At 34.6% G+C, this 14,202-nt stretch overlaps 2 protein-coding genes and 1 long non-coding RNA gene across 3 annotated transcripts in view; 2 read left to right on the top strand and 1 right to left on the bottom strand.

Annotated features, from left to right (window-relative positions):
* Positions 1–2,883: 2,883 nt before the first annotated feature.
* LOC142237503 (uncharacterized) overlaps positions 2,884–14,202 on the bottom strand; it is a 141,069-nt gene continuing 129,750 nt past the window's right edge. The window contains exon 3 of the long non-coding RNA XR_012722500.1: positions 2,884–3,503. This is a non-coding gene — a long non-coding RNA (uncharacterized LOC142237503). The remainder of the gene's footprint in view (positions 3,504–14,202) is intronic.
* On the top strand, positions 6,935–7,963 carry E(spl)mdelta-HLH (Enhancer of split mdelta, helix-loop-helix). The gene has a single exon (XM_075308841.1). It carries the CDS (start codon positions 7,133–7,135, stop codon positions 7,637–7,639), a length of 507 nt encoding a protein of 168 aa, XP_075164956.1. The 5' UTR covers positions 6,935–7,132; the 3' UTR covers positions 7,640–7,963.
* E(spl)mgamma-HLH (Enhancer of split mgamma, helix-loop-helix) lies at positions 11,746–12,816 on the top strand. Its single transcript, XM_075308829.1, has one exon. The coding sequence runs from the start codon at positions 11,802–11,804 to the stop codon at positions 12,453–12,455; it is 654 nt and encodes a 217-aa protein (XP_075164944.1). The 5' UTR covers positions 11,746–11,801; the 3' UTR covers positions 12,456–12,816.

The raw sequence follows: 14,202 nt of genomic DNA, 5'->3' as shown, positions 1-14,202 counted from the left end.
GCGGTTTCACAGAAATTGTTCTCTTTTGACTCTTTTGCTGTGTTATATTGATATCTTTCGTCAACTCTCCCGGTTTCCATCTCTATTTCTCTCTATACTCTCTCTGTCGCTTTGAATAAAATATCACAACATATGTATGTTTAGTTGAAATTTGTAAATTTATATATGTTTGTATTCACACATATGATTTTTATGAAACATTCATGCCCCAAACATAATATATTCTAACATATTAACATAGATGTCCCAAACATTTAGTGTTAGTTTAGGAAAATTACATGTTCGCACTTAAATATATTGTGGTTTAAAATCGTGCCCGAAACACATTTTGTTTATATCGGAACATATGAAAAACATATTTTTCTAACAGTGTGAGAGTGTTTTATCGAAACTGTAGTTGAACTCAAGACCAGTTGTATTCAAGGCGGACATGCTAACCATTGTACCACTGTGGTTTAGGTATAGTGGCATCCTTGTTTAAGGCTCACTTAGACCACAATAGTAATTTTTTTTTTATCGAACGGTCCCATCGCCCACTTTGCCGCCCCTTCCGACCGTGATGGTCTCGTCCCCATACAGCGTACACACCATGATCCGGACCATGGCGGGGAGGCGGCAGAGGGATCTGACCAGCTACAGAGGACTCATCAGCCGGGTATATTAAAACACAAAATCAAATATTAGGTTATTCAATAAAACTAATGTATTAGTTATCCAAATATGCTAAAATTCTAGACTTCATCATATCAATACTAAGGTTAGTGTCAACTAGATGATAGATTGAATTAAAAATAATGCACATCCTACGAATAGGCTCCAAGCATAATTCGAACGTTGAAAATCAATGTAAAGAAACTGGTAATTCCTAGATGCCCTAAAAGGAACATTTATCCTAATCTTATATATCAAATCCGAGCATGGAATATCTCCAACTAACTAACCTATACATCATCATGGAGCTCAACATCGTCCGTCGGCTCCTAAGAGTAGGCAAATTAATCAGCCTCAATCTAGAAGTATATGAAGGAAGAACAAAGTCACTGTTCCAATGAAGATGTCTCAAAGCGAACAACAAGAACTGCTTCTGAACCGATTCTATCCTATCAATATAAACTTCATACTGAGGATCCCACACGATAGAACCATACTCTAGAATGGGTCTAACAAGGGCAGTAAAAAGCCTCTTTGTAACATAAGGGTCCGAAAACTCCTTCGCCCAACGCTTTATGAATCCTAGGACCCCATACGCCTTACTCACCATCGAATGAATATGACCATTAAAATTAAGCCTACGATCCATAACAATGCCAAGATCAACAAAAGAATCAACCTCTTCCAATAACGAGCCCCGTATACTATACCGAACATCAATAGGTCTAGACCTAAAGAATCGCATAAACTTGCATTTCCTCAAGTTCAAATCCATCAGATTTACCCTACACCAATCATCAAAGCTATCCAAATCACCTTGTAATAAACGCACCTGATCAGAATTATCAAACGAGGAGAATAACTTAACTTCATCAGCATACATCAAAATCCTAGAGTTAACCACGGAATGAGGTAAATCGTTGATAAATAACAAAAATAAGACAGGCCCCAAATGACTACCCCGAGGCACACCTGATGGGACATCAAAGCACCTTGAATAGGAATCACCAAAAGACATTGAAAAACATTGAACTTTTTCAACAAACTAATCACTTATCTGAATGATTTAAAATACACCGGCACAAATTAAATTTTTCTTTACATGCAAAAAAACACAAAAATTATTCAAATTTTTATCACTGAGTGCTGTCCGATTCTATGTTTTGCTCAATGACAAGAGACTTTCTTTTTTATAGCCGAGTCCGAACGGCGTTCCACATTGCAGTAAAACCATTTAGAGAAACTTCGAAACAATCAGAAATGTCACCAGCATTACTGAGAGGGGATAAACCACATTTCGATGTTTGAACGAATCTGGGATTGCACCCATGACCCTTTTGTGTGTAAGGCGGGTAAGCATTGTACCACGATGTCTCCCCGTGCACCATAAGCAAAGGTCCTTAGGATGCTGAACAGATTCCTATCATCCAAATTTAGTGATCGAACGCCTATTTTGATGAGTCGTGTTCCGAAGGATAAATTTAAAAAATTGGGCGATCTCGTGAGACAGCTGCATAAGAAAACTTTCGGCGCAATTGGAGCAGGGTTTGCTCTTTCTGCACACCAAGAACATCTGTTAGACCATTCCAACACAGAGTTTGACGGGGTATAAGCACTTCCAAAAAGGAGTTTCGGCATCCTTTCGAGACAGTCGACAAATCATTGATGTACTGGTAGATATCGGAGATTGATGATCAGTCCATACAGTCAATTGTACCGAAGAAAGCGAAAACTATCCCGTAGGCCACAGATAATGACCACCCTATTCCGGCTTCAGAGCGAGCGCCACATTGATTTCCTAAATAAGGAGTTTATAGGGCCGATACGAGGATGAGTGAAAAGCATCCTTACGACTTCTTTAAAACGTTATTGACGTTTTAATCTTGAATCTTTTTGAAGAGTTATTTGCATTAAAAGACCTGTATCACATTTAAAAAATTATCTTGCTTTTTAGGTTAAACTCATATCGGGCAAACTTCGTATTATTGTTTTCCTCCCATATTTTCACCCTTATTTCGCAGTCTTTTCCAAAATACAAATATCGGATATTCTTTATCCCGATGATGTCATGTAAACTGATCAGACAATCTTTCCCATATTTCTCTGCATATCCACCTAAATATACGAATATGATTCTATTGAAACCCCATACAAAACAAAAGATAATCGAAGCAGGTGATTTAACCTTCGCAAATAGTAAAAATCATAACAACAACAAAAAATCTTTCGTATGTCACCCGGTCGATTCTTTCCAAATACAAAACCCAAAAAATTCAAAGTGTGGGAATTTGGGGTGCACACTTTCTCACGATCCATACTTACTTTGTTACGTTGTCGCCGGTGATGATGACGATCTCTTTGCAGAAAGAACGACAAGTGATTTCCTTTAGAAAATCGATCAGCCTGCTGCTGTGGCTGTTGTTGCTTTACGATATGCTATCACTGTTCTCATTGTATTACCAAACTTGTGCGTGTGTCTGTGAACAATATTCGGCTCTCCCATTCATGTATTCTTCGTTCATTCATAGCCCATTGTTGCCTTGCTTGATGCCGGTCGTTTTTATTTCTACGAGATCGAGCCATGCGTGTGTCGTTCGTATGTTGAATCAACAACGTTCGCTCGGGGTTATTCGCAATTTACAGTTTGGGGAGGAAGTAAGCCTTACACGCACATCCAATATTACGATGCATTGTGTGCACGAGTGTGGTGCATTCACTATGGGTAAGACATCCAGTTTAACACGGGCACCACCAAAAAATTGTACCAAAAACATCATCGACGACTTTATTGATCTTGAACACGAGAATGGCTCGGTTAGGTCATGTATATGGGGTGTGTATATAACAGTGGTCTAAAATATATAAAAAAATTAAAATGAGTGTAAATTTTGATTAATTGAAATTACTTTTTGGATACGATAGAATTTGATCAGTGTTTTAAAACCATACAGACTTTTTACGTTCTTTTAACGAGATTGAAAAAAGTTAAAAGAACGTAACATTTTGTACTTTAATGTATATATTTATTGTTTTAAATGAATAACATATTGATCTTTTTACGTGTAGAGGCAGTGTTATAGCTAAGATATAATACTGGACATCAGGCCTATATGAGAGAATTTCAAACACTTAGCGATTCCTAAAAATTGACATCTACAATGTTTGGGACATTGGCGGCTACCTTTTAATGAGGGCTACTTGAAAAAAGTCAACAGCCCCTTCTTTTTCTAACACATAGAGATTTTGACCAGAACTTTAATATTGACCAAAGTCGACATATCGATCTTTAACGAAATAATCGAAAAGTAGAATTGAAAGGGAATCGTGATGAAGAAAAACAAAAGTAGATTTTTAAATAAACGCAAACGTTTTTGTTTTGCAGGTATTTTATGGCAAATGCGTTCGCAAAATTTTTACGAATTGGCTTTTTTTTGACGTGTTCTGAAGTTGCTTGTGTTTGAGCTCTTGAATTCAATGTTGCACGACCATTTCGACAAAACATGTCCAAAATCAAAAGTTATATAGTAGAAAATAGGCTTAAGAATTGAGTTGTACCAATCAAGCCCACATCCGAAATTTGGACAAATTGATTCCACCCACGAGAGTAATTAAACGTTTAGAAATCCTGAAAACTACTTTCTTAGCAAAATAAATCTACTTTTTCAAATGTTGAACAAATTAAAAGCCAGCTTTCTCATTTCAATACCTAACCAGCAAAAAAAATTGGAAGTTCTGCCGAAGGCACAACTTTAAAAGCACTTCCAGAAGATGCACTTCCAATGATGTTCTTTATTTTAACTACCCAGGAAGTTCTTTTAATTCAATTTGTTATAACTTCGTTTTTTCATACCTTTAATCGGTAATTTTAACTTTATTTGTTTCAAATAGGTTAAAAACAGAGTAAGAATTCATAAAGTGGTACAAATCATTTAAATTTTGTCGAAAAAAATGCTAAATCCAATTTGAAAAAATTGTGAATTTTTGAAAATATTTGAGGTTAAACGTTTCCGACAAGCGTTCGAATCCATTAAAAGTTATAAAAAATTATAAAAATTATTTATTTGACAAAATATCACAAATTTTTTTAATTTACATCCAAAACATTGAATTCGGATCACACCTAAAGAAGTGATGCAAATTCAGTGCAACGGCTGTTGAAATGGAGGACTTCCGTCCTATGACAAGCCCATGTTAAATTCATCGCTTCTGCGCCAATTTTTCACCACTTCCGGATCCAAAAAGAACATTTTCATTACTTTTTTGGCGACGCTATTTTTGCTGGGTAGTGGTCTAAATTTTTTGTGTAATATTGTGTGCCTTTTAAACCTTGTAAAGTCCTTGTGATTTTTCAATATATATATATAGCATGCTTTCAATAGATGCTTACGTTTGAGTCCTGGATTTCTTTGAATTCAAGATATCACTCGCCGAAAAATTCCATATGTGAATGTAATTTTTTAGATTGTCACCATGTCAACGCTGACGGTATAATGATTTATGCTACGGTACCCAAACAAGTTCGTTTATAATTTTCCAGCCCAACATAATGTAATCACATTGTTACGCTTAAGCTCCATTGCCAAATAAATATATTTTTAAGCAAAATCCGACGCACATGCTAATGTTGGCTTGCAAACATTATAACGAGCTGCCTAATGCAAATGGTAATTGTTATTGTCAACTGCCCTGTATATTCAATAATAAGATAAAGTCTACAAGAATAAAACAATAACCGAACATACGATAGGGCCGTGTTGAAGTTCAAGAGGATGGGCACCAGTTATTCTGAGCGCCGTAAGATTCTCAAATCTGGCTATCATCTTCTAACGGAATAGGAGGAAGTCAAATAGCCATATGGCAGAATGAAACAGGATGTCACATGAACTAATATTAGAGAGTGCAAGTCCGGTAGAATTTAGGCGAGAAGTTTAAATTATGGTCACCAGGCACACACAGAAAGATCGACGGGCGGGATAAAATTCAGAGGACTTGTTAGGACTCATAGAAAAAAAAGCCTTAAATAAATCAAATCCTGGGAATAGCCTATTGCTTTTTTGTAGTTTTATACTAAAAACCAATATCATAATTTTTTTTGCAATTAAATTTTTACTTGAATTAAAAATACCAATTGAATTGATTCAACAATTTTTTATATAAAACAACAATTAATGAAAACACACAAAAATGCTGTGAAAAACACCAAATGTGGATTAGTCGAATCTAACCCATTCACTATTAAATTAGTTATACAGTCCTGTCCGGTTTACTATAGTTTTTCTTACATTTATTTCAAAAGGTATCATGCCTGTTCCGGTGCATGACAATTTTGCGAATTGACCTTTTTGCAAATTCTGTTTACACGAATTCGCAAACTTTGGCCGAATGGAAATCGCTCGTATTTGAGCCTGCGAATTCATATTTTTCACTACGACAAATTGCGAAAAAAAACTGGGAATAATTACTAGTACCAATCAAGCCCATATCGAAAATCTATTATTCCGCAAATCCAATCTGTTAAAGCTCTCAGCGTATCATGAGTTTTTCTATCCCGAAAGTAATGAAAGTTTGGAAACACCGAAAACTAATTTGTAAATATGTACATGTAACTCATCATCCTTTGCAGACAATTTGGAGCTGCCATATTGTGAACTTAAATTGCATTGTAAGCCTTCTGAATTTGCGAACACTAAAAAAAAATATCGCGAAAATATATAAAAGCAAGAAGATCAATATTTATAAAGGTTGCAATTTAAAAGAAGTTTGTGAAATTTGGTATACTGTGTCCTAATCATTGCTAAACACTTTTTTTAAGGCTAGATGCATAAAATTTTTTTTTTGTTTTTTGTTCTTTTGATAAATTTGAAATCGAAACACTGTGATTTAATTACCTCTTCATTAAATCTGATGTTGTTTCATAGGCACCCTAGACTTCGAGAATCAATCTCTATGTTATATTAACTCCATGTACAGTTTTATATTTTTGTATGTCCATTTAAACAGAGCAGACTAAACATAAAAGTACACCCTAAAGGCAAACGGAAGAGATTTCTCTGTTTATTCCATTATGCAGAGGGACGACTCTCAATATTCATACGAAAAGGACAGGTTGCATACCAGTTATTTTGACCAAATTAATAAGGGTGGATTGGAGATACCTGCTGCTGTTGTTTGTATCGAGGCATGCAACCGTACTCCAAGTAAAATACTTGTGCGCTTTGCCACAAATCAGAAACACACTCTCGCATGGCATAACTACTCTCTGTGATTTGCTACAATCCACCAGTGTAGCTGTCTCTCAGTCCAACCTGTGAGCATTCTGCGGCTAGTACATAAAGGATCGTTTAGCTTAGGGGCAACATCATTTACAACTCAGCTACCGTACAGTAAACAACACTTGCTAATATTTTATTATCCCTACACATTACCTTGGTTTTCGTGGTCGTTTCCATCATCAATATCACAATCTTTTCTCTGGACCATAATGGCTGTGGATGGACAAAAATTTATGACTAAAACCCAACACTATCGCAAAGTAACCAAACCATTATTGGAAAGAAAACGTAGAGCTCGTATGAATCTTTATTTGGAAGAATTGAAAGAATTAATTGTGGATACTATGGAAGAGCAAGGGGAACATGTTAACAAATTGGAAAAGGCCGATATACTCGAGATGACAGTATCCTATTTAAGGAATCATCAAAAGGATGGATATAATCAACCACCTACAAAAAAGCACTTGAATGTGGAGAAATTTCGTGAGGGTTATACTCAAGCAGCATTTGAAGTATCTAAGATATTCTCCTCAGTTCCGGGTATAGACCGAGGCTTTGGTACCCGACTAATGAAACATTTGGGATTTCAGTTAAAAGATTTGAAACAACAACTTTTTACTAATAGCTCCAGCTCACAACCCTTATTACGTGATGTGGAAGAAGAACATCAGCCAATGGTACCGTCGAAAGATGAGGATGTCTGGCGTCCTTGGTAAAAGAACAAAAACAATAACAAATGTTATCCTGGAATGAAACGAATTTATTGTGGCTATCTCATAATTAAGAAGCTTTATTAGTCTATAGGTTACACAAACAATTATTGTTTTATTTTTTTTTTTTCTGTATAGAACTTAACACATTTCTTCCCCATATTTTTGTGATATATTGTGATAGGATTAAGCTGCTATGGATGGTACAAGTACAACGATCTCCGTACAAATGAAAAGAAAGTATTTTATTTAAAAGTATATTAAAAAGCTTTAATTTATATTAATAAGTTAGATGTAAAAATATTTCATTCATTAATCAACGATCTTCCAAGTGACTATATAATAAAAAATATATATTTAATAAACTTATGAAAAACAAACAAAATTTTGTAGTAATTAATTAAAATATTAATTTGAATAATAGTTCAAATTTTAAAAAGATGCACGGGGTACATATTTGCCGTTAAAGACACGTCCTTAAACTAACAAGTTCACTGCAGTGAAAAAAAAGCATACTCGGTTTCAAAGATTTTGTCTTTACTTTAAAAAAATTGGTATTGATTCCGAGCCAAAGAAGCGGAGAATACAAGTAAGGATAATTTTAAGACACAATTCTCTTTTAAGTTTAGGTTTTGTGTAGTTGCTTCTAGGAAGCAAATTTTAATTTTTCGCTTTCTCAGCTTTTTTCTTCATATGCTATCAAAGTCCTTTAAAAACGAGTTAACGGCAACTTTATTTTCCAAATTAGGACTCGACTTCCAGTAGAAATTATGCTATGTTTGAAGTAAAAAACGTCTTTAAAATAAAGTGTCCTATATTTGAACGATTTTTTGCTTTGTAGTCAAGATGCAAAAAGACAATAAATTTAAAGACAATTTCATTAAATTTAAAGAATTTTTCTGAATTATTAAAGTCAAGTTGACTTTAGCCTATACATTTTTTCTTTCATGTTAAGATACCTATTTTTAAGTCAAATCACTTAATTATAAGGACAATACGACTTCATTGAAAAGTTTATCGACTTTTGGACAAGGAAAATAACTTTATTTTAGAGAAATGCGTCTTCTATGCTAAGCAAAATTTGTATTCGTATTTTAAAGACATGAAATCTTTGACCTCACGACAATATTTTTTTCAGTGTGTGTTACGACGTTTAGTGAACTTCGCCGAATGTAATTGCACACTATGTGAAAGCACTTAGAGAACTTAGAAGTTAATACACATGGATTAATGGAAAGAGAGGCATTGGTGGTCTAATAAGAAGAACATTTCCCGGAATACAAACGCTGTGTGTAGGCTCGCGGTCCGATACGACTGAAATTTAGACAGTATCGTTTAGAATGTATTATCCTTAGGCTAAAAATTTATCGGACCTCCAACGTAAAATACCGCTGGTATTTAAGCAAAACTGATGTGGAATTTTTGCATGCAAGGGGATGCACTAAAAAACGTTTGCTAGGTTCAAAGATTTTGATTTTCATTTAAGCATTTTGACATTGATTTCGAGCCAAATGACGTGACTTTTTTAAATAAATATATATGTGTAAGGAAAAAACCCATCCTAAACCTAGAAATTAGAAACCTGTTGGAAAATAAACTACAGCAACTGATCTCTTTCATTGAATTTTCCATTTTAAAATTTTTCAAAAACCTTAAATCAAGGATGCATTATCTTTGAAATGGAGGTGTGCGCATGGATAAAATTGCATTCACCCTCAATTAGATTTACGAGGGAAAATGTTTACTCGTTCACGATATGTATGGAAATAACTCACGCATATTCACGAAATGAAAATCCACATTAACAGAAGTTCGAAAGTAAAAAAAAATGCACTAATGATTTTGGTATTGATTCCGAGCCAAAGAAGTGGCGAATTGAAGAAAGGATACCTTTAAGATACAATTCTCTTCTAAATTTGAGTTTTGGGTACTTGATACAAGGAGACAAATTTCATATAATTCGTCTTTTTTCTTCATGCACTATCACAGTTCTGCAATATAAGACTGAAAAAAGGTGAACCCACAAGGAAAGAAATTTTTAAAATTTAATTTGTGAAAAAAGTCGATTAATTTTAGAAAATATTAGTGCCTCGCCGATTTCACAAAAAATAGTAAATAATTTTCGACAAATTCAAGAAAATTTATTAGACAAAATTATAGTTCACCTATTAAAAAAATTTCGTTGTTTGAAGAAAAAAATGGTATTCAATATTGCAAAAATGTTTTTAGTGCCATTTGTGTAAAGTTTTTCCTCTGTTTTAGTTAATTCACCTAACGTACGCTAAAAATTATGAAAGTCATAAAACTTTCTTAAATCGTAATAATTCCATGATCTAAAATAGAATTAAATAAGCTTTAGTGAAATATAAGCTTATATTTTTTTATTCACGCACACTATCGTGCCGATTTTATTTTTCAATTTATTTTGCACAATTCTACTTTTAAATATTTCTTTGGCTATATTTTAGGATTTTATATCATTAACTTTAATTAATACTTAAATATCTCTATTAATTTAAAGATTAACCAAAAGTGTTTTTATTTACTCCTTATAGCAAAGATATACTAATCGGATCATAAGTTGGAAGAAAAAAATAATAAAAAAGATTATAAAATTTCTTTTAATTAAAATTTCATAATATTAAATAAATTTGTTTCTAATTTTGTATAAAAATTGTGTCTTCTAAATTTCACTTTATTATTATTATATTAGGTCAATTTTTCGATATATACTTATATCGAACTTGGCACGGCGGTGGCTTTGAACTTTATGATAAGTCGTAAATTCAATAACATTTTGCAATGCTTATTTTGGCAGTCTAAAGCTTTTTTTTGGAAAAACAATGCCTACATTGATCCAAATGAATTAAGTTGCAGTGTGGAGTTAAGGTGTTTCTTATAAAATGTCAACGTCAACTTATAATACTATTCCTAATTTCATTTTTAGTGCTTTGAAAATCACTTGGGTACTACAACTTTCTAGTTGTGACAATGTAAACAAGGGTGCGATTTGGCTGTTTCCCTCATTGGGTTAATGTAAATTGATCGTTGTGTTCATATTTCAAAACTAAAACAAGGCCGAAGGTCGATAATGTGCCAAAAAAAATCCTCACATATCATTACACCCCATGGGTCAGACCAACACCAAACCATACATTAGATGCCACAAACTCCCATTCCAATATTGGATCAGAACACGGTCAGTCACACGTAAAACACGAGTTAAGCTCACCCAAATACAGAAACCCTGTAAGCAAAATAAACCCCTGTCAGGACTAAGGACGCGAAAGAAACAAGTGTATGACCACAGTAAAGCATCATCGCAACAAACAAGGACTCATTCAAAACACACGCTCTATCGTTCGCTAACCTCATATCATCTATCCGGCCATCACTTTGTTAAGGCCGTAAGTACCCAACGTCAAAAGTGCCGTTGCATTGCTGCACAATCAAGCAGGAAACAATTAGATTCCGATGCATATATGTCCAAGAAAATAAATAAGCGACAGCTGTCGATGATTCTTTACTCAAGGAACCGAGATTGTCGAGCAGCAGAAAAATATTCCCAGGCTTTGAGACAATAGGAAAAACTGAGGGTTGATAGGATTTCTCCTTACTCGTGGCCAGGTGAGCAAATGATCGAACGAAACTCGCGTGAGAATATTGAAAGGAAAGTGTTTCCCACGGTTGCTAGAGGTCCTGGCTGTCATGACATGCCTTTGCATTAATTTCCTTCCTTAAAGGTAAACAGCCCATATACACATACACACACGCAAACGCACAAGCCAGGACTAACAATAAGGGTGCATTTTGAGTCCCAAGAAACATTCACACAACACTGGTGTACAATAAGAAATGCCAAGACACAAGCGCTCAAATAGATGGACGGACATTCAATTATAAGGGTGGTTGCTTCGTTGTCTTGCACGATAGCACACTCTCCTTGTTCTAAGTGTGATGGGCTCTCTGGAGGAATTTCAAAGAGTTCGTGTATAAGATTCCATCAGAGAGAAACCCACGTTGATAAGGGTGATTTGAGTATGGCTCGTTTTCGTAGCCCAGTATAAAAGGCCAGCAACGAGGATTTGTACTCACACAACGCCTTACGCTCTTCAAGCGATAACAACTCAAGAGTTTTTTTTAAATTCCCTTACACATTTAATTCAAAATGTCTTTACAAATGTCGGAAATGTCAAAAACCTACCAATACCGCAAAGTAATGAAGCCTATGCTGGAACGTAAGCGCCGAGCTCGCATTAACAAGTGCCTGGATGAATTGAAAGATTTGATGGTGGCCACATTGGAATCGGAAGGCGAACATGTAACAAGATTGGAGAAAGCAGATATTTTGGAATTGACTGTTACCCATTTGCAAAAGATGAAACAACATCGCTTAGCCAAAGCTTCAAATGGTTCATCGAATACAATGTCTCAATCTGAGGGTTTCCGCTCTGGATATATACATGCTGTTAATGAAGTATCCCGATCCTTGTCCGAATTGCCTGGAGTAAATGTTAGCTTGGGCACACAACTGATGACACATTTGGGCCAAAGACTAAATCAATTGCAGCCACCAGTCAAACCATCATTGCCATTGAGTACTCCCTTATCTGTCCAGATAGCCGCTCCCACATTTAAGGGTCAACATTATACTGTACCCATTTCACCTGTTTCCAGCTACAGTAGCAGTCCCAATTCAAGTGTGGGCAGTGAGAAGCATGCCACATCTTTATTGACAACTTGCCAAAGTACACCCAGCATTGATGTCACCAGTATTGATGTAGACGAAGAGGATGAGGAGAATGTATGGCGCCCTTGGTAATTTCCAGCTAGCATCGTAATGAGCACCATTGAACACATAACAAGTCTTCCACAAATGTTTCCAATCTACTTGTTGAAAGATTGAAACAATAATTCCAAACAAACAAAAAGCTTTAAATAAATGAGAAATCGATGAGATGAGGAGAGCCAATAAGACAGCCAACCAGCCAGTCAGCCATCCAAAACTTTTTAAATCCACTCATTATTGATTTTTTTTAATATTAAGTCTAGTATAATTATTTTCATGTGATAGAATTTAGTAAACCCCTCGCCTCCCCAACTTTTTCCAAACATTGTTAATTTATTTAGTTTTTAAGATTGTTTTATTAACAACAAAATGATTAATAACAAGAAAAAATAATTAATATTTAAAAAGCAAACAAATTTAAAATATTTCTTTTAATCCATTATTAACAAGCTAAGGGATAACTTCCAGTGGAAGCCACAAAACGCAATGTATTTGAAAATTTACCTTAAAGTCCGACCGAAAGAAAAAGTCATGGCCAAACATTAGAGTTGCCAATAGAAGGCCTTGTTGTTGTTTCCTATTCCTTGTTGTGATAATGTCTCCCTTTAAAGTCATAGGCTATTGTTTATTCTGCCTTTTTCTTAGTTTTTCCTATTGAAGAAAAATCCTATTTTCATGGTGATTAATTTTGTGCCCCTGATTTTCTTTTTTGTTAGAACCACCATTCTTTTGCTTTCTTCCAATAACAAAAGGAAAACAAAATTGTCTACTCATTCTACTAGCCCTTGAGGGTCAAAAATACTAACAACTATAGGGGGCCGAGCATCATCAGTAAATCCTGTCCCTTGAACACGTGCACATACAATGCTCCTTTTTTCTCTCCATCCCTAGATAGTTGTGATCACAATGATTCTGACTCGACTAGGCTCGTAATTGTTGCAATCTCAGTCAACAAACAATGAACAATAATTTTCCTCTTATCCAAAAGAAAATGGGAGCGCTGCAGAGAAATATATCTGATATTAAAGAAACAAAACGATAATAACGACACGCATGCGTCCGTCCCATAGTTGTCTCATAAACTATCACAGACATTTTTAAGGGATTTGAATTTGAAGAAAGAAAAAAACAACAACAAAACAGTGATAAGATCAAGAACTGTTTCGTATCTAATCAGTGTTTATTGTGGCACTATACGCGTCTAGAAATTTTAGGGGATTTGATTTGACAAAGGAGCCATATAGGCAGACCTTTAATATTTATTGCTTTTTGAAAACTTATCGATCCCTTTGAAAATATCGTGGCGATGTAAAGATGTGTTTCAAATAATCTAGGTTTGATTTTACAGTATCTGTGGGATTTCATTAGAAATTTCCTAGAGCTATAAACTAATTGTCGAAAAATTGTAGCATAGGATCGCTGTAAATTGATATGGATGTTACTTCATGTTATCATCGACCAATTCTGGTGGTTAATACAAAGATAGTTTCTATAAGACTTTTGTACACTGTTGTGTTAAATACGAATCCAATTTTTAATTAACTTGAAAGAAGCATTTCTTGATACCAAAAATGTTGATAGACTTTCGATCTTAAAATGGGAATCTTTATATAAAAGAAAATTAGTTTGAACTGAGGTCAACTTGGCTTCAACTTCATTTTAAAGCTAAAAAGATTAAAAAATATGAGATGTCTTCCGAAACTTTATTTTAAAAACGCCTAATCGCAATTTTTAAATTTTCGTATAATCTATTGATTTTTATTTTTTCTGGATTTTAAAA

This window comes from Haematobia irritans, chromosome 1 (genome assembly GCF_050003625.1).
Source record: "Haematobia irritans isolate KBUSLIRL chromosome 1, ASM5000362v1, whole genome shotgun sequence".
Lineage (NCBI taxonomy): Eukaryota > Metazoa > Arthropoda > Insecta > Diptera > Muscidae > Haematobia > Haematobia irritans.
Note: the sequence above shows the minus strand (reverse complement) of the source record. Positions and strands in the feature narration are given on the sequence as shown.